Source organism: Mustela putorius, unplaced genomic scaffold, assembly GCF_011764305.1.
Source record: "Mustela putorius furo isolate JIRA1106 unplaced genomic scaffold, ASM1176430v1.1 tig00000275_pilon_pilon_pilon, whole genome shotgun sequence".
Lineage (NCBI taxonomy): Eukaryota > Metazoa > Chordata > Mammalia > Carnivora > Mustelidae > Mustela > Mustela putorius.
Window position 1 is genome coordinate 20,450,548 of NW_025421341.1, and position 20,529 is coordinate 20,471,076.

Genomic DNA, 20,529 nt, shown 5'->3' on the forward strand with positions numbered 1-20,529 from the left:
CTTTGAATGTGTTTGGTCATTGGTTTCTTTCTTAGTGAATATAGGAAATTCCAAATATTTCCTATAATCTTGTCTATTGTGTTTGATTAGGGACCAGATAAAAATAGAATTGATCCTTATTTATGTTTCAAATAAAGTAACCCTTTACATTGTGTTTGTTACTTCCCAATTCCCCATCCCTTCCAGTAGAAAACTTGGAGTTAACGTGCTTTATCTTAAGACTAAATATGGACTAAATTCCTTTATTCCCTGGAGGGTCTTTATTTAACTCTCTCCATTGTGTATATATATATACTTTTATTTAAGGTGATTGGAATGAAGTAGTAAGTTAGAGAGTTATGAGCAGCGATACTTTGGGATGGGACTCACCTTTTAATATCCTGAAGCCAGAGGTTCTTATATCTAGGTCCATGGTTTTCAGGGAGCTGGTGATCCCTTTAAATTGTGGGCAAACTCTAAGAAGTGTGCTTTTATCATATCTTCAACATGTCCTTGGTCTTGAAAAAATCGTTAAGAACCAGGGGCTGAATTGAAAGAGAAGATTGAGTAGGGGAAGAGAGAGATGTTCTTTTTCACCTGTCGGTAATGTAATTCAGTTTCTTCCTCCTAAGCCAACTCGGTTGTATTCTGGCTCTCTCCCAACTGGTGGTTGTCATTTTCCTGCCATCCCTTGCTGTTCCTCTCATAATGATAAATGACAATTCGCTTCTTGTTCTGGAAAATTAACTGCATCACCCCCAGCAAGGTTAATGTTTTAAAATTGTTTTTGTTACATGTGTATTTTTTCATTGTATATATAAATATTTTATTAAGTGAGAGTTACATATATGTTTATTTTTTATTTAAGTGAGAGTCTGAGACAACTGTGTGTCTTTAAGAAAATTGAGAAGCGTTCGATTCCTTGGCACTGCACTCTGACCATCGGCTCCAGTTTGTCTATAAAGATCGTGGCTTATAAATCGGTAGGTGGTACTTACACATTTTTAATTTTCAAATTTTTTTTATTTTTAAGTAATCTCTGCACCTCGCATGGGGCTCAAATTCACAGCTCCAAGATGAAGAGTTGTATGCTCTACTAGCTGAGCCAGCCAGGCACCACCCCCCCCAACTCATATTTTTTAAAGCAATGCATCAGGCAGGCAAATATGCTTATATAAGGAACTGCCAATTCATTTGTGAGTTATTACTACCATAATTATTGCCTCTCTAACTGTTCTCCCTGTTCATCTCATCTCTCTTTAGCTTTTTTATGTAAAATGCATTTAGAATAGAAAATTTTAAAAATCATCTGTAATCCAGATTCCTTCCTTTCTCTTACTTTTTTTTTCTTTTTTGAAAGAAAATGGAATGCATGAAATCATGTCACTGTAGTATCATAGCAGAAATACAGATATACACTAAAGAAGTCCAGAATTTTGAAAACTCAGTCTCACCCAGTTCAGTTATTAATAATCTGGCAGTAACAGCATCTGTGAACTATCAAAAACTATTGACTTGTGACTGTGAAATTGCCTTTTGTAATCTCTTTATATGTGTACAAAATAGTACACTTTCAAAAATAAGTTGCTTTTGGTGATTATTGGTGAAATTGCAGTTTGAGTAGGAGTCTGTGATCTGTGCCTCTGTGTGACCTTTCTTGCCTGTTTTCTTTAAATGAACAAATTAAATACATACAAACAAACATCTAAGTGTAGAAAATACACAAAAACGTGTTTATATAATCAAGTAATCTTTTTATAATCAGGGCCTTAATTCTAAGACACATGCTACATCCATGAAAACCTTGGAGGGTGCTGGTTTTTTTCAGCTGCCATCAAGGCCTGGAATAGAATACAGTCTTCTCTTTTTGTTTTAAAGGAGATTTAAAAAATTTTTTTAAATATTTTATTTATTTATTTGTCAGAGAGAGAGCAAGCAGAAACGGGGAGCAGCAGGCAGAGGGAGAAACAAATGCCTTGCCGAGCAGGGAGCCCAATACAGGACTTGATCCCAGAACCCTAGGATCACGACCTCAGCTGACGGCAGATTCTTTTTTTTTTAAAGATTTTATTTATTTATTTGACAGACAGAGATCACAAGTAGGCAGAGAGGCGGGGAGAGAGAGAGAGCGGGGTGGGGGGAAGCAGGCTCCTTGCTGAGCAGAGAGCCTGATGTGGGGCTTGATCCCAGGACCCTGAGATCACGACCTGAGCTGAAGGCAGAGGCTTTAACCCACTGAGCCACCCAGGTACCCCTGAAAGTTGTTTCTTTTTTTTTTTTTTTTTTTTAAGATTTTATTTATTTATTTGACAGATCACAAGTAGGCAGAGAGGCAGACAGAGAAAGAGTGGGAATCAGACTCCCTGCTGAGCAGAGAGCCCCATGTGAGGCTCGATCCCAGGACCCTGAGATCACGACCTGAGCTGAAGGCAGAGGCTTAACCCACTGAGCCACCCAGGCACCCCTGAAGGCAGATTCTTAACTGACTGAGCCACCCAGGCATCCCTTCTCTTCTTTTTTTTCTAGTTTTCTTTCTGGATTTCCTTATTGAGTTCTGGCTTCTGATAGACAGCTCTCCCTTTTCTCTCTGTTGGAAGACAAGTAACAGTGTGTGGTCCCATTTTATGAATATGAAGGTTTTGTATAGAAAATGCTTATGTGTATATAAATAATTAATATTTATATGTGGATTACCTTGGGGGGAAAATTAAATGCAGGAAGAGTTATGAAATAAGTGAAAATTTCCACAGTTGGCCAGAGCAAACAGAATGGTTTAGCTAGAGTAATTGTTACAGACTTTTCTTATAAAGCAGAGAATATATGGGGTTTTCATTTTTTCATTAGAATCCTGGCTTTACTTGTTTTCCCTTTATTTTTCTTTTTGGAATTAAGATTATACAGGAGAGAGTTAAAAAGTCTTGGACCGTTGTGGATGCCAGAACCCTCAAGAAAGAAGATCTACAGAAAGAAACCGTTTATTGCTTAAATGATGACAATGAAACAGAGGTCCTGAAGGAAGACACTATTCAAGGTGCGCCTGTGAGAGAGCTGCTTCAGGGCAGTGGGAGGCCAGCTTGGGTTTGTGCTGGTAGTGTTGGTGGATGTTTTTCTCAGTTCTAGAGACATGACCATGGGAGGGACCATGAGCTCATCTGTTGGGTCCGAGGCAGGATGGTTCCCAGGATGCACTTGGGTACTCCCTCTGGGATCAACATGTACTCCAGTGACAAGACTTAATACTTGGTTTTATTTTAAAGTTTGAAACATACTAGCTAAGAGTACTTCTATTAATGTGGCCGAACGAGTTTCTTTGTTTACTTCCATGGTGATTATTCTTCTGAGTGCCAATTTCAGGTCTTGAAGATCTTGCTAGCTCCGCTCCCTTCAGGTAGTTTAGGGGATCAGAAACATTTGTGTCCATTATATGGCTTTATGTTCACAAGGTTGTTTACAGTTGTATGATACATTCGATCTGTGTAGTATGTCTGGAGGGCACCTCTCTCCAGAGGGCTTACAAGTTAGCTGAGAGTGTCTGAATTTTCAAGAGCTAAAATTAGAAGATACCAAGATGGTTAAGATAGAAGCCAGTCTTTAGGTAAATTCATTGCCAGGCTTTGTGTTAATTTGCAAGCCTTGAAGAAAAGCCTTTCGTCTATGGCACTAACTCTCAGTGTTTGTGTGTAGTGTGGAGGAGAGTGGTTGTGATTCCTTTCTTTCTCCTGATCGATTATCAGTAGAAAATGTAATTAGTATGCTGCAATCCCTACTAATTCTTTAATTCAGTTCCATATGATAGTGTGGTTACAAAATGTGAATTTTGGAGTCAGATCTCGGTTAGAATCATACCTCCATCAGTTACTAATCGTATGATCCTCCTATAATGACTGAAAGAAAGAAGAGGATGTTTAAAGGTATAAGACCAGGAAAGTAGAGGCCTTCTCAGGGACAGCAGGTAGTTGGGCTGGTGTGTCCACCTACACAGTTTAGTACTTGGAAGTGATATCCCGTAGACCGGCCTCCTGAAACAGGCATCACATTCTTGTTTCCGTTTTACAGATGAAAGAATTGAGGCTGAAAGACACTCATTCACGTATTCAAAGTCCTGCAGCTAGCAACGGGCAGAACTTGAACCCAGGACTGCCCTACTTCAGAGTCTGTGTTTCTGCAGACTGTTCTGAATTAGGAAGGGCTTTGAATGACAGGCTGAAGAGTTGATGCTTAATCGTGAAAGCAACCTGGAGCTGTTTCTAGTTTGGAGGAATAGAGTGTCATTGAGATTGTGTATTAGGGAGATTAATATGATGGAGATAAGGTGCCAGTTCTTTTGGTTGCAAGCAAAAAAACCAAAACCCAAAAAACAAAAGCAACACATCTCTGTTTATTTTAGGCGAAAAGGACATTTATTCACTTATTGCTGGAGCAGTGGAGAGGGAAGAAGTAAACATTGAGTTCAGAGGGCACAGAGGCAGCTTTTGTCTTGTCCCTTGGTGCAGCTACCCACATTCTTCCTTTGCCTCTCCTCCACTCTCTGCCCCCTCTTGGCAGACACAGGCCCAGCAGACCTATGTGTGCAAACGAATACGGTTTTATGTTGCAGTCTATTCTGTGCTTTTTGCCATGTACAAAATTTAGGTACTGATTTTTTTCCTTTCAGTAGATGAACCAGAAAACACAAGACAGGTCTTTTTTTTGTTTGTTTGTTTGTTTTTTTAAATACCTTAAAAATTAGTTGTTGTTGTTTTAAATTAAATTATTTTTTCTAAACATATAATATATTTTTATCCTCAGGGGTACAGGTCTGTGAATCGCCAGGTTTACACACTTCGCAGCACGCAGTTTTAATTAGAATTTTCAAGTTAAAAAATTCAAGTAAGATGTCTCGTGACTGGCAAGAGTTAGGAAAAACCACTATTAGTCACGTGCCATACATTTTCCTGATAATTTTTTTTTTAAGGTTTATATATCTATTTGAAAGAGAGAGCAGGAGAGAGAGCACAAGCAGGGGGAGCTGGAGGCAGAAGGAGAAGCAGGCTCCCTGCTGGGCTGGTAGCCTGCTGGGTAGGGAGCCTGATGCAGGACTTGATTCCAGGACTCTGGGATCATGACCTGAGCCAAAGGTAAACGCTTAACCAACTGAGCCACCCAGGCACCTCTCCCTGATAATTTTTTGTTGGGGTTTTTATTTTTATCACCAGCTTTTTAAAAAGACATATATGAAAATACAAATGTGTGTTTTTTTTTTAATTAAATGCTTGGCATCAACAGATTAACAGGAACAGATAAACTGGATCACAGATTCTACCCCAAACAAAGAAGTTTCTTTGTTTCTCGGAATAAAGGTGCACGTGCTTTTCCTTTCCATTTACCCATTTATCCATATAAGTTTCTTTGTTTCTCGGAATAAAGGTGCACGTGCTTTTCCTTTCCATTTGCCGAAGGCCAGAATCCTTGAGATTTGATACTCGTTCTCCCCACCAAATACAGAAGACTATATATCAAAAGGGTACAACTTTCCATAGAACAGAGGCCTTGGAACAGGACTGGAGTTATTTTTAAGAAACTAAGAGCCTGTATTTATATGAATTTGTATGAATAACCAAGTAATTAAAAAGGAAAAAACATAATATAATCCCAGAAATGAAGTAAATTTAAATGCATAAAAATAGCCAACTTATCAATTGAATGTTCCTAAATAGAAGAGTTTTGGCTTCTCCTATTAGGCATTTGTATGTCTTCAGCATGCATTTTGGAGAACATTTTATTCTGAAAATTTCCTTTGGGCATTTTTCTTTGCGGGTCTCCAGGTTTCTGAATAAATGTGTTCTTGTTATTATGTTTACAAATCACACTTGTACTTCAGTCAACCATAGTTTATCTTTGGAGGATAACTAATACATTACATTTGCTACATTCTTTCTTCTAGGCTGGATAATCATTAAGGTAACTAGATTGCAGAAGATGCTACTTAAAAAATGTAATTAGATTTTAATCACCTCTATACTGTATATGTTGTTTCTGTATCTGCCACTACTTTTTCCTCACTGATCACAAGGGGCAGTAATTTGATTCCAGGGAACAGTATATGAAGGCTTGATCTGGAGTATGCATGTATTGTTAATGTATGCGTAGGGCTAATTTCAACTTGTAGAAAATTAGGCCCCATATGCTTAACTGATGCTCTTCTCTTGTTCTCCAGGGTTCCGCTATGGAAGTGATATCGTTCCTTTCTCTAAAGTGGATGAGGAACTCATGAAGTATAAATCAGAGGGGAAGTGCTTCTCTGTTTTGGGATTTTGTAGATCTTCTCAGGTATGGCACTTACTCTTACTCGTTGGCAACAAAAGAAATGAACTTTTCTCTTAGTGTTATTTGAGAGGGTATGCTTTTAGTTGGTCCTTTTATTTATGATGTGTATTTATTTTACTTTTAGATTTGTTTGAGTATAGTTTGGGGATTAGTGTCAACTATCATCAGCTTTTGAATAGAGAAACCAAGATACAGAAAAGTTGAGCAGTCTTAGCATGAATCAGAATATAGTCTGTTAAGAGTCACTTCTTAGCTTGGCTCTCAGTCTTGGCTTACAGTAGCCTTAAAGAAACATCATTCAGTTCTCTGCTACTGTGCTGCTTTCTCTAAACTGTTATGTGTGATAGCGTGTCTTAGAGGAATGAAGGTCTGCTTGGGTTTTGAATGACCCCAGGCCTCTTAGAATGTCACTGGTTTATGCTGGGCACCCTTCTCTACACCCAACAAAGAGGTCTAGGATCTGAAGCCTGTCCTTAAGTCATACATTCTTTAGATACCGATGCAGAGATACACAAAACACATAGCGGGAAATGTGGTAACTCACTGAGGGCTCTGGGCTATCATATACTACTCTAGAAAGGGCTATTAAAGATTCCTGGAGATCTTAGATTAAATGTTCTTAAGGTAGGCAACCAGAGAAAATGAATAAGCATGTCTTGTAGCGTGTATTTTCTAAGGCTCTACAGGGATAAAGCAATGTTTGTTGGTTCTAAAGAAATTCAATTGAGAATTGTAATGAAAATAAATATTACCTGGCATACTGAATTTGAGCTTCTTCGTGTTGCTGTGGGATATAGTCTCTGTATGCTTTGGTGTTAGAATAATTCCACAACGGTACAGAGATGTTTTCCCTGATATGCCCGAACTGTTGGGTATGTTTTTAAACTTCTTAAGCTGCAAATTGGGAGTACTTACTGAAAGTTGATATGATTTTAATGGCAAAAATACTTTTTGGAAGTTGAGAGTTTCTAACAGTTCTCTAACAAATTACACTAAATACTTATTTCTTAAAAATGAAAGTATTCACCTTGTAAGTTCTACAGACTTAAAACTTAGGTTGTTAATGGCAGTGCCTCTAGGTCTTTCCAGTGAAGCAGAACTTCTCTTCAGGCCTGTGTGTAAAAGCTGGCCTGTTGGAAAGTGGGTCTTCCTAATTCCAGTTAGCTAGAAAAGACCTATCCAAAACAACTGATCTGAAATTCATGACCCGAGTAACTGTGCTCAGTGTCTTGGCTTTAGGGGTGGGAGGGCAGAAGAACACTTGAGGGGCGTTGCCCTGTGCAGCACATGGCATGTTCTTGAGCTAAGCTCCAGGGTCAGGATTACCTGGAGCAGAGAGAAGTTGATCTTGGTCAGTAGATGCAGGGGGTTGGTTATGATGCTAGGAACTCTTCAGTCTTCATTTCTTTTTTTTTTTTTTAAGATTTTATTTATTTATTTGACAGAGAGAGATCACAAGTAGGCAGAGAGGCAGGCAGAGAGAGAGAGAGGAGGAAGCAGGCTCCCTGCTGAGCAGAGAGCCCGATGCGGGACTCGATCCCAAGACCCCGAGATCATGACCTGAGCCGAAGGCAGCAGCTTAACCCACTGAGCCACCCAGGTGCCCTCAGTCTTCATTTCTAAGCAGGTATCAGTGGTGCTGCTTTGATTCCTCTGATACCCTGCCAGAGAAGTAACTGAACTAAAAGGGGGACAGGAGGACATGCAGTACTTATTTTTGGTTTCTCTATAGTCTCCCCTCCTCCAGTATGGCCCCTGCCCCTCATAAGTAGTTTTTCACTCTGGTCCCTTTGCAGTTTAGCAGTGCTTCGTCTTTGCTCTTGGGATGAAGTCCAAATTGCTTAACTTTGCTCACAGACACTTCACGATATGATCTTTGCTACTCTAATTTTGCACCTCTCCCCTCATGCTAGGGTACTGCACCTACTCTATGTTCTTATGTCATTCCAGACTCGATTCACACTAGTGTCTCTGCCCAGCACACTTGTGCTAGACTTTTTTGTTAGTTCCTGTGCATCCTTGAAGTCTTGACCTGGGTGTCACCATTTGCAGAAGCCTGCCCTCACCCTTCCTGACCAAGCTGGGTGCCCTGTTCATGTGCTCTCAGGGCCCTGAGCTAGAATGCTGCACTCTTGTGCCTTTGCAGTGCGGTTCCCTAAACCTGCAGGGCAGTTGGTTTCATATTTGTCCAGGCTCCTTAGGACCAGACTCTGCCCTATTCATTATTGTTTACAGTGCTCTCAGAACAATGCTTGGCATGTCCTTGTGTTTAATTGGATTGAACCTCAAATAAAAAGTTGTTTCTAGTCCCCATGAGTTTTTTTACATTTTGAAGAGAATTTCTTAGTAACTGTGGCACAATAACTAAGAGAATAAGAATTTCTTAGTAACTATGGCATAATGGCTATAGGTGTTAACTTATTATGGATCAAAACCCAACTGTTTTCCTCACTTAACTCTTGTAGGTCCACAGGAGATATTTTATGGGAAATCAAGTCCTAAAGGTTTTTGCAGCAGCAGATGATGAGGTGAGTTGACAGTGGGCCTTTGAGGTAGTGCCACAGAATTGAATGTCATTTTAAGTGAGTTGTTTGGGGCTTTTATGGTTTAAAATGAGGTTAATTCCTGCAACAACAGTGGGAAAGTTCACTGAGCTTAACTCTGAAAATGGAGAAATGATAAATGAAGTTGTCACAGCGTGAGCACAAGGCCTGAGGACATAGTCCTGCCGCTGGAGACCAGGTACGTGTTAAAAAGAACATTTGAACAAATGCATTTACATGTGGGAATCTCCTGGTCAGATGCTGAGGAGGCTTGGGGTCAGGGTGACATTTTCATTGTCATTAAGCACTGAACATTTAGTGCTTAGCTTTAGCATCCTGGAGATGAGTGTTAGTGATTCACTGGGCCACTTCCCTCATTAAGAAATTCGTCTTTGTCCTCTTCCCTCTCTCTCTCTGTACTTTTTCCCCACCTCCCTAGGAGTTTCTGTTTTCAGGCTGGTTTTAGCCCAGCTAACAACCCATGGCCATCGCATCCTACCTGGTCGTATCTGCCCTCTCTGTAAATGTTTCCTGTTCAGCCTCCAAGCTGGAACTTGTCCTATCGAGATACTGATCTTAACTGGGATATGGCAGTCTCAGGTCTGCTTGAGACCACCTAAGCAGGGATCCAAGTTCCGGATATATTTGCATTTGAAGTTAGTAAACTGGATGTCCGAGGCTTGTTGGGGTGCGGGGAGGGCGGTGGCGGAAGTGGTCTCGTCCTCCTTGTCTCCTTTTCCGCTTTTTCTCCTCACTTCCGAGGGGTACCTGGCTGCCGATCTAATGAGTGGCCATGCCATTACTGGAACAGTTAACTTAGGAGAATTGCTTTGTTTCCTGGCAGTACCGAATGGATTTGTCAGCATAGTAAGCATTTGTGAATCTTAGTTTACATGAGAATCTTTGTTCATGGATTTTTTTTCCCCAAGTCAAATCCTCTTGGGAATTATACATTTGTAGTATATGTTGTCATCATAGCTTGACAGCATTTTAAACTGAATTTTAACTCCAGCTTACCATTCCTGCACGTAGAAAACTCTGATCACTTCATGTGATTGCCAGTATGTCATAAAGACTCTTGTCAGCATCTTTGTGTTATCACCTATGTGGTTATCTAAACTGGCTAGCTAAGGGCAGCCTGTGGCATGCATCATTCCAGCCCAACCTCATACAGACCCTATAGATCATTGGGTTACTTCGAGGTCACTCAAGGAAAAAAAAAAATCATCTGCTAATGGCAAAGGGTCTCACTCTTTGGTGTCATTCTTGATGTCCTACTCAAAGGACAGTACTAATAATGGGATCTACTGAGATAGGCAGGGGGGTTAGGGAAGTTATGTCAGGTGATGACTTCCAAGAAAACTTTGTAGGTCGGAAAGGAAGTATTAGGGACGTGGGACGTCAGACATAATAGCCCCCTTCTTACATTAGAGGATTATCATGTGGAATAGAAATTTAACTAGTTTTCCTTCCAACAGGTGGCAGTTTTATTCAAAATAAAGAATTATTTTTATCAAAAGGGTTACTACCTCCAGGTCAATTGGTTTCTTGTGAGACAGTCAGGTCTCTGTTCCTGAATAGTTCTCAGCAGGGTCTTTATTTGTGCCAGTCAGATTTGGGGGAGGGAATTTCTTCATCATGTGGGTGGTTAAGCTAAATAAATACTGTTGTTTTTCAGCTCAAATATTCTATGACTCTGTCAATAATTCCTTTTAAAAATGTGTCTTCTCTGGTCATTAGCATACAATTTTCTTGTATAGAGAATCTATACTTGCACATAATTTGTACTGTGTGTGGAGGAGGAGAAAAGGAAGAAAAGGAAATAGAGCTGTAGTTGAGTTTCCCACAGAGGTAGCATTGTGTTGACAGTGTCACAATCATTCCTGACCCCTTCTTTCCTTCTTTTTAATATCCCAGTTGGTTCTGTCAAAGATACCCAGATAGAAATTTGCAAATAAATTGGAAGTAATCTTGTCCTCAGACTCCCATTGTGTGTGCTTCTCTGGTCTCTAATGGGACTTGCTAGACTGTACACATTCTGTATTTGGTACGTATCTCACTTGTGCTAGGAAAGAATGTATGAGCTCAGTGAAATCAGGGACTTACCTTTGTTTTCTTATAGGGTCTAAGACTGTGTAGCAAAGAGTAGGCACTAAGTAAATATTCCGTGAATTGAACTAGAAAGGTAATGAATCTGCCACAAAACCTTTAGAGGATTTTGATGACAAGGTATTGAGGTCATAGGTTTTTGGTGGAGGAAATGAAAATGTACGTAGCTAACTTGGATAAAGAGTAATTATAATACTGAGAAAAGTTCAGACTGTGTTTGGGGAGTTACGGAAATGGAGAGACTAAAGCAAATCTAAAATGGGGTATCAATTTACTGGGCCTTGAGAATAGGTTAGGAGCTCAAGAGACAGAGATAAGGAGAGGGCTTTCTAGCTAGGAGGAAATTTTAAGAGTAGAAAGCTACAGAGGAGGGAGAGTATAAGACTTGTTTAGGAATAATGGTCAGCTAACTGAGGCTGGGATAGTAGAACCGCTGGAGATTCTTTTAAAGATTATTTATTTATTTATTTGAAAGACAGAGAGTTTGCATGTATACTTGAGCAGGGTGTGGGAGAGGGACAAGCAGACTCCATGCTGAGCAAGATCCCAATTGAGCAAGATTCCAGCTTGGAGCTGAATCTCATGATCATGACATGAGCCCAAATCAAGAGTCAGATGCTTAGCCAACTGAGACACCCAGCTGCCCTGAACCATTGGAGTTTCTTAGGGAAGGGAATGACGTGATCAGCTCTGTGAACTGGAGAGGCAGTGATGGAAGAAATAGATTAGAGAGATAGAGAGAGGTAGATTTAGTACAATTTGGTAAACACTTGAAGGGGAAGGATGAGTTGGGTGGCATTACTGAAGACTTTGGGCTTCTCATTTGGTTGTATGGGAGGTAGAGTTCTTGAGGTAGGGAGTACTGGAGGAGAACGGGGGAAAGATAGTAGTTTAGTTTTGGTCATAAACAGTTTCAATTCCTGTGATATACTACCAGCTGGTGGGCAGTGTAAGTCTGGATCTTCGAGTTTTAAAGCTGAATATACAGATTTTTGATTCATCAACTCATGGGACTGGATAAAATAATTCCGAAGTAGAGTTTCAGAGTGAGAGAAGGTGAGAAAGGCCAAGACCAAAATTTCAAGATTAGTGGAAGAAGAGAAGAGTTAGGGGAGGAATGATCCACAAAGTAGAATAATCACAGAAGAGTATTGTTTCTGAAGCCAGAGAGAAAGTGCAGAGAAAGGGGCGTGGTCAGATGCTGCTGAAAGGTCAAATGAATAGAATGGGAACCAAGGATTGGCAGTTAGGAGGTCATAGCTGACTTTGGAGAGTAATTTCAGTAAATAAGATGAGGGCAAGAGCTGTATTAGATTGAAGAATAATTGTGTTCTAAGCTGTGAAAACACCAAGACACCATTTGGTGAAAACACCAAATTTCATGAAATTTAGAGGTAAATGGAAAGATAGAGATAGTAATTTCTGGAGAGAGGGGGCCAAAGAAAGATTGTGTTTAGAAAGGCTGAGACTGGATGGAGTTGATTGGGAGGATGAGGGTATGAATTGAGAGACGAAAGACTGAAGTGATGACAGAGAGGAGACATATAATGAAGTAAAGTTCCAGAAGAGCTTACAGTTAGTGTGATCAAATGGAGGTGTGTACGGTGTGGCCTTGAAGTAGACAGAGGGGCACTTAAGAAATCTGAAACTGGAATAAGGTGGATGATGATTTTTTTTTTAAGGTTCAGTATAGTTATTTTTCTTTACTGTATAATCATGTAGATATCATAGTGTAGTTCAATTAAGAAAAGCTATTCTGTTATATACATCTGAATTTATCTGACCAAAATATGCGGGAAAGCATTAATCAATACATGATCAATATATATTGAAGAGACTCAAAAATCAATGTGAACCAGGCAAGAATGGCTTTTTAGGAACACTGTTCTAAATATTTTCATTCTGGAGAAAGCCAGGAAATGAGTTAGCAGAACCTCTTTAATGTCTGGCATGAAAAGGGTCCAGAAAAAAGAAGTTAATGGTTTTCTATTTTATTACCAGTTTCAAATTATAATACTAGTAACTCCATCTGAGGCTTTGGAAACACTAAAAGTACTCAGTGTTTTCCTGTTCGGTCTATATATTTGATCTAGTTAACAACAGTAAGGTCCAAGAGTAATTTTTATAAGCACAAAACTTACTCAGAACTCAAATTATTTATGAAAATGTTATAGCACTAGAGCTTAGGAGTTTGCTATACTGATAATCTGTAACTGCCAATGGACACTTTCATTTTCAGTAGCATTGATAAGAAAGCTATAATATAGGTTGTAAGCATAGTAGAAATAACATATAGTTTAACATACAATTTAAAAACAAAAGGACTTTCTTTTTCTTAGGTAAAAATCTTGTAAGTACAGGTGACCCTGGAACAGTGGACAAGGGTAGAGAGTGAGGGGGTCTGACACCCCAAGCAGTCAGAAATCCAGTGTAACTTTTAACTCTCCCAAAACTTAACTACCAATAGCCTACTCTTGACCAGAAGCCTAACCAATAACAGCATTTAATATGTATTTTGTATGTTGTGTGTATTATATACTATGTTACAGTAAAGTAAGCTAGAGAAAAAATGTTAGTAGGAAACTCATAAGGAAGAGAAAATACATTTATAATACTGTGAAAATCTGTGTGCCAGTGGACCTGTGCATTTCATACCCGTGTGTTCAAAGGTCAGCTGTATTTAGGTGTGTTGGGGAAGTTCACACACATTGGCTCTGTGTTCATGCAGTGGCTTTTTTATCAGGCAGCAGCAGTGGCACTTTCCTCCCTGATTCATGCTTTGGATGAATTGGACATGGTGGCCGTAGTTCGATATGTCTATGACAAAAGAGCTAATCCTCAAGTTGGCATGGCGTTTCCTTATATCAAGGACACCTATGAGGTAAAACCCATAGTTCTTTCATGTTAATTTTTTTCCATCAGTTCCTTTATTCCAAACAGTGCTTCTCAGCTCGTAATGTGCCTGGGAATGACTTGGGGTTCAGATTCTGTAGGTCTGGAGCACTGCCCGAAATTGTGCATTTCTCACAAATTCTCAAATAAGGCTGACGCAGATGGTCTGTGAACCACACTTCCAGTTGTAATGAAAGAGCGTGAATGTAAGGAGCTTATTATTAAACCAAATCAGTGAAGGTGACCTGTAACCTTCTGCTTGTCTAATCCGGTGACCTCTCCATTCTCACCCTTCTTGACTTCGCAGAACCTGCTGGGGATAGAGAGCGCCCTTGCTTTTACAAATGAAGAGTATGGATAAAGGTCAAGGGTGGTCCTTTCAAGGACCTTTTTTGTGGTCCTTGAAAAATTCAGTTTATTTGGTGTTCTCTTGTTGAAAATACAGGCCTAGATTCTTGACCGTCTCCCTGTTTCTCAGGGAACTTTCTGTGGTAGAACTGGAAAAGAGAAGGCAAATACCTTGACTTCCTGATCAGCCTTCCAGTCACCATGACTTTTCCATTTGTTGTATTGGTCACACATTTTGCAGGTGTTCTGGATAATCTTTCTGTTAAGTATTTTTTTATGTTTAATATTCTTGTACCGTTCATGGTTGTATACAGTGAAAACAGAAAGCAAAGCAGTACCAGACTTGACTTGTCTGATTTTTGAGAATACTTTTGTTGCACCACTTGCATGGCATTTGGGACCAGCTTTGTATTTTTTCCATTAATTTGGTTTCTGCTTTTACCTCCTCTCTTTCTCCTTAGTGTTTAATATATGTGCAGCTGCCTTTTATGGAAGACTTGCGACAATACATGTTTTCATCTTTGAAAAATAATAAGAAATACATTCCTACAGGTGAGTTTATTTTCATTTTGCTCATTAGTTGGCTCTAAAGGCAGACTGTCCTTGGGAAATCACCTACCTGTAGTCACTAATTGGGGCTGGGGGCCTCCACAGGGTGGAATTTCTTGGACTCCAGCCATGCTCGTGCTCATACACAGTGGTGATGAAGGGGATGCATCATGTTTTTTCGTAGTCGGGATGGGTTTGCCCTGAACTCTCCAAACACTGTCTGGTTTCCTGCTCTGACACAGAGCTTGTAGCTAGGGAGCAGCTTTTTGGAAGTGGATGTGCATTCTCTAGTGCCATACCAGTTTGCCCTCTGCTGAAGTGAGCTGACGTGCAGTGTCAAAGCTGTGACTGTAGTGTCCTACGTAAAATATGATGTAACTAACTGAACCGAAAAGTTAAGTTCTGTAAGTTACTTTTTCTCTTTGTTCTTTCTTTGCAGTTTATACTAACCCTCCAGGCTGCTTTGTTCCTTGCTTCTAGGAGTTACTTTGAGCGTGATGAGAAAAGGCCTTTATTATGCATCCGGCAATGAGGGTCAGGGTGCCTCCTGGGATGGTTCACATAGGTATCAAATCCTATCTTAGTCATAGTTTAAGACAGCTGCAATAAAATATCAGAGTGGGCTGAATGTAGAGAATATATATACCAAAAAGAACACAAAATAGTGAGTAGATGTTTTGGTTTGAAAGTTTAAATCTGTGTCATTGTAGGACTAGGGAATTGTGAGTTGAGTCTCAGAGATGGGTTCTCTGTTTTTTTTTTGTTAGATCCTTGAGGAGCAGTGCACTGTAGCAAAGCCGATAATCCAATAGGCCCAAGGGTTTGTGTCTTCACCTTCTAGAAATGAATCCCTCTGCATCATGGTGGGGCCAGGCATGGACTTGAATGTATCGAAGCCTCCACTGTGTTACAATATTATTTCTCTCCGTGTTGATAATTTCAAACATTAAATGAGTAGACATTTGAAAAAGAGAACTTTGTTGAGAAATTATCACATGGACATAAATCATTCGCTTGGGATCTAAAATGTGAAGTATCTTTCAGTCTCTTGATTTGTTTTCTGTGAGTTTGCATATTTTTATTTGCATGTTGCCCATTGGGAAATGGATTGTTGAAACTGTTGGACCGGTGCCCCAGTTGCTGTTTACACAGAGGTGTCCGGATGCTCGTTTGACGTAGCAGGTGAAAGTCACCGAATGTTCACACATGCAGGTGCAGCTTCCAGCCTGTTGCCTGGGGAGCTCTGCGGTAGTCAGTTTAAGATGGTGATGCCATGCCAGTGTCTGAAATCTCCCCTGGAAAGTCCGAAAATGGGATAGAAATGTATCAGGAGAAAAATCTGTAGTATGCTCTTTCATTTTGTAGTACAAGAGATACTTGAAAAGATGAAGAACAGAAGCACAATGGGCTTTTTAGGAACTGCTTACTCTTTTCTACTTTTTGCCTAATAGCTGTGAATGATCCAAAAACAGCGCTTCAGCTTTTAACAGCTGTATGAATCAGCAGAATGGAAGCTACACAATGGTGGTTTAGGTAGAAGTGTTCTGGAAAGCGTTGCCTTTTATCCCCATTGCTTGGACTGTGCCATTTTTGTTGCATTGGTAGATTTTTATAGAGAAGCACTTGCTTTCTGTTAGGTATTAGGAGAGAGGTAACGAAGATGTCATGTTTCTGCTCTCAAGGATCTTACAGTTTGAATGGAGCGGGGTAAGACATGGATGCAGGTGTGCATACAGGCTGTGAGGTCTGTGAGGGGAGAGAGCTTGTTCTGACTTTGGGAGACTGGGAAGGTGTCTACTCCCTCAGGTCTACTGGTGTCTTCCCATTAGGTTTCTCTGTCTTCCTGTTAGTTACCCTGATACAACTTATAGGAAATCCTTGTGAAGCTTATGTCTCATCACCAAAGGTATTTTCTTTTTCTTCTTCATGTTTTTCTCTTTTAGCTAATTACTAATTTTTTGAATATCACAAACTCATTGAATACTGAATATTTTGAGTCTCCATATAGAGATTGGGTTTTGTATCTCTGTGGTGCTTCCTCTGGAACAAACTTTTTGCCTTTCGGGATGATATTACACTGCAGAAGTTCACTGAGTGGACCTAGGAGACCAGCTACTCTAAATAGCTCTTTTACAAAAGAGATCACCACGACTCAGGTTAAGTGACTTGCGTAACTAGAGACTACTTTCTGGCTAAGCCCGGACTGTCTATAACCTGCTGGTAATCCTGGATCTCTGAATGGAAGGCATTTATTTTAGTGAAGAGCAGTGGAGGTAATCATTTTCCTTTGTGTACTCTGTTTATGCTTGTTTTAGAGGCTCAGTTGAGTGCAGTAGATGCCCTGATTGACTCCATGAGCTTGGTAAAGAAAGGTGACAAGGAGGACACCATTGAAGACTTGTTTCCAACCAGCAAAATCCCAAATCCTCAATTTCAGAGATTATTTCAGGTAAGAGAAAAAAGATGAACCAGTCTTTTTTTTTTTTTTTTTAATTTTTATTTATTTTTTATTTTTTATTTTTTTTAAAGATTTTATTTATTTATTTGACAGAGAGAAATTACAAGTACACTGAGAGGCAGGCAGAGAGAGAGAGAAGGAAGCAGGCTCCCTGCTGAGCAGAGAGCCCGATGTGGGACTCGATCCCAGGACCCTGAGATCATGACCCGAGCCGAAGGCAGTGGCTTAACCCACTGAGCCACCCAGGCGCCCCTGAACCAGTCTTTTTTTTTTTTTTTTTTTTTTTTTTTAATGAGAGAGACCTGAGTGAAAAGTTAGTGTAATTGGTCAGTCCCAAACAAGCGTCTTTGTTCTCTGAGAGCTTCAGTTGCATTATTTAATGGAAGTATAATAACCTTCCTCTAAAAAAGATAAAAATACTCTGAACTGTTAGGAAGAAAGGGAAAAAAAAAGAAAAAAAGAAAAAAAAATTAGGATATTTGAAAAATTATTTTTCAGGGCACCTGGGTGGCTCAGTTGGTTAAGAGTCCTTCAGCTCAGGCTCAGGTCATGATCCCAGGGTCTGGGGATTGAGCCCTGTGGGCTTCCTGCTCAGTAGGGAGTCTGCTTCTCTATCTAACCCTGCCCCCTGCTTGTGCTCTCAGACATTCTCTCTCTCTCAAATAAATAAATTAAAAATGTTTAAAAAGAAAAATTGTTTTTCTGGAGGAAGCCTAGTTTTCTTTCTTTTTTTTTAAAAGGGAGTTTTTTAATAAAAAGCAGATTCTTCTTTTATGCCTTTTCTAGGATTTCCTCCTCTGTTTTATACAAATGAGACTTTGCTTTGTTTTTAATATCCAGATAGTTGGAGAATTTTTATGAACTGTATAACAGTATTAGAGAAGCGGTTTTTCAGTACCACATCTGTCAAAATTTCATAACTAAAGTTAGTATGGAGGTCAGATCAAAAGGTTATAGTATGAAATTATTAAAGAGTATCTATAATATAGAAAACTGTAAAATAGGTATTTTTGAGTATTGACCTGAAGGAGTTGGAAGGTGGAGATTGGATTAAGGGAACCAGAAGGCTGACAAGAGAGCTGACTTGTGCTGAAACAGGGGAGGGATGGCCTGAAGGACTATTCCAGTCCCAGGTGAAGTTGGTGGCAGTAGTATAGGCCTTTCTGAACCCCACGAAGCTGACAGACCTCACACGCAGCTTTTTCAGTCATGCTCTTCCCCACAGGGGCGGGGACGACCTCCTCTTGCAGGGGTGGGGAAGGTGAGGGAGACACCACTGGTTATCCCTCTCTACTCCTTTCTCAAAGCATCTTTAACTGTCTCAAGTCTGTATCAGGGCCTATTGTAATTTTAAGGGATCTCCTACTCAGAAGAAACTGCCTGGTTTTTTTGATGCTTACATTTGCTTTAAGTAGTGAATTAAAATCTTTTCTTCTAAAATTAGAATATAAAGCTTAACATGGAAAAGGCTGACTCAGTGACTTCTCCAGTATTCTAAGTATATACTACTCGTATAAACTTCTTTGGTGTTTTTGTCAAGTGGACTTCAAGACCTGAAGCTCTTTGTCATTTGTGAGAAGGGAGGAGCAGACCACTTGGTGTGGAAAGCTTGCAAAAGTATCTGGTCACTGTAGTGAAAAGTGGAAACATCTGATACTTGGCAGATTTATCTTGGGTGGGTTCTGCCTGCCTCAATATGTGTTTATTGGGGTTGGTGGACAGATAACAGGCTGTAAGCACAGGTATTTGATACCTTTCAAAGCTGTAGGCACTGGCAACTTTGATTTTTACAGCTTACCCACCTTTCTTTCTTTTTTCTTTTTTTTAAAGATTTTATTTATTTGACAGAGATCACAAGTAGGCAGAGAAGCAGGCGGAGAGAGAGGAGGAAGCAGGCTCCCCGCTGAGCAGAGAGCTTGATGCAGGGCTCAATCCCAGGATTCTGGGATCATGACCTGAGCCAAAGGCAGAGGCTTTAACCCACTGAGCCACCCAGGCGTCCCATAGTGCGCCTTTTCACTTTTCTTTTTTAAAACAAATATTTGTTGAGGACTAACACTGTCCCATGAGCTAAAGATAGAATAAGTTCACTTCTTAAAAGGAGACTCCTGCCCCCAGAAGAGTGAGAGGAATGGAGATGCAAAGCCAATAGGTACAACAGTGATGGGTATAAAACACTGTGGGGAAAAGATTCTTACAAGTGGGTGACTGAAGGGAGGCTTCACTGAAGAAGAAAGGGGATGTGTGAAGTGACAGCGACATGGCAGGCAGAAGTAGTAGCATGTGCAGAAGCATGGGAGCGGGGAGGAGGTCGCTGGACTTGGGGACTCCCAGATAGTTGCACTTGGCTGCAGCATAGGCTGTGTGGGGCGATGATGGGAAGGGGGTCAGGGAAGGTAAGCGGCAGGTGGATCGTGAGGAGCCGGTCCCCTGGGCATTACCCTGTAGGCAGTGGGAAGTCCCAGCAGGGTTTTGTCAGCAGGTGGGTGATGGGTTTGTAGAAATGGGATTTGACCGTGACATGGAGACGGAGCAGAGACCCATTAGAAAAGGTGCAGTGGGCCCTGTGAAGGCCTGAATTAAATGGTGACAGGGAGAGCAGAGAGGGAAAATGTTGAAGGCAGAGGAACTCGCAATTGGAGAGAACAGGATCTTAGCTTGGATGAAGAAGTGTGGAAGGATGGCCTCACTGTCAATGACGATGGGGAATACAGAATGAACAGACAGAAAAAGCAGTTTGTGTATGTTTGCAGGGGTTAAATTTGAGCTGTCAGCTATCCCGGTACAGGCACCCAGTGGGAAGTTGGAAGTAGAGGTACAGAGCCCAGGAGAGAATTAGGGACTTGAGAGTCCTCTTCGTGTAGAAATAGAAGTGACTGTTTTTGTGCCAGTACCATGCTGTCTTGAAAAACAGACCCATAGATCAATGGAACAGAATAGAGAGCCCAGAAATAGACTCTCAACTCTATGGTCAACTAATCTTCGACAAAGCAGGAAAGAATGTCCAATGGAAAAAGGACAACCTCTTCAATAAATGGTGCTGGGAAAATTGGACAGCCACATGCATAAAAATGAAATTGGACCATTTCCTTACACCACACACAAAAATAGACTCAAAATGGATGAAGGACCTCAATTTGCGAAAGGAATCCATCAAAATCCTTGAGGAGAACACAGGCAGCAACCTCTTCGACCTCAGCCGCAGCAACATCTTCCTAGGAACAACGCAAAAGGCAAGGGAAGCAAGGGCAAAAATGAACTATTGGGATTTCATCAAGATCAAAAGCTTTTGCACAGCAAAGGAAACAGTTAACAAAATCAAAAGACAACTGACAGAATGGGAGA

The 20,529-nt window shown here is 40.4% G+C and overlaps 1 protein-coding gene across 1 annotated transcript in view; it reads left to right on the forward strand.

Moving 5' to 3' along the window:
• The window catches only part of XRCC5 (X-ray repair cross complementing 5), a 90,953-nt gene that overhangs the window by 16,273 nt on the left and 54,151 nt on the right, over positions 1–20,529 (forward strand). The window contains exons 7-13 of the mRNA XM_004762709.3: positions 848–962; positions 2,872–3,010; positions 6,176–6,288; positions 8,751–8,813; positions 13,681–13,818; positions 14,639–14,729; positions 17,042–17,175. Of these exons, the coding sequence (XP_004762766.1) occupies positions 848–962; positions 2,872–3,010; positions 6,176–6,288; positions 8,751–8,813; positions 13,681–13,818; positions 14,639–14,729; positions 17,042–17,175 (793 nt within the window). The remainder of the gene's footprint in view (positions 1–847; positions 963–2,871; positions 3,011–6,175; positions 6,289–8,750; positions 8,814–13,680; positions 13,819–14,638; positions 14,730–17,041; positions 17,176–20,529) is intronic.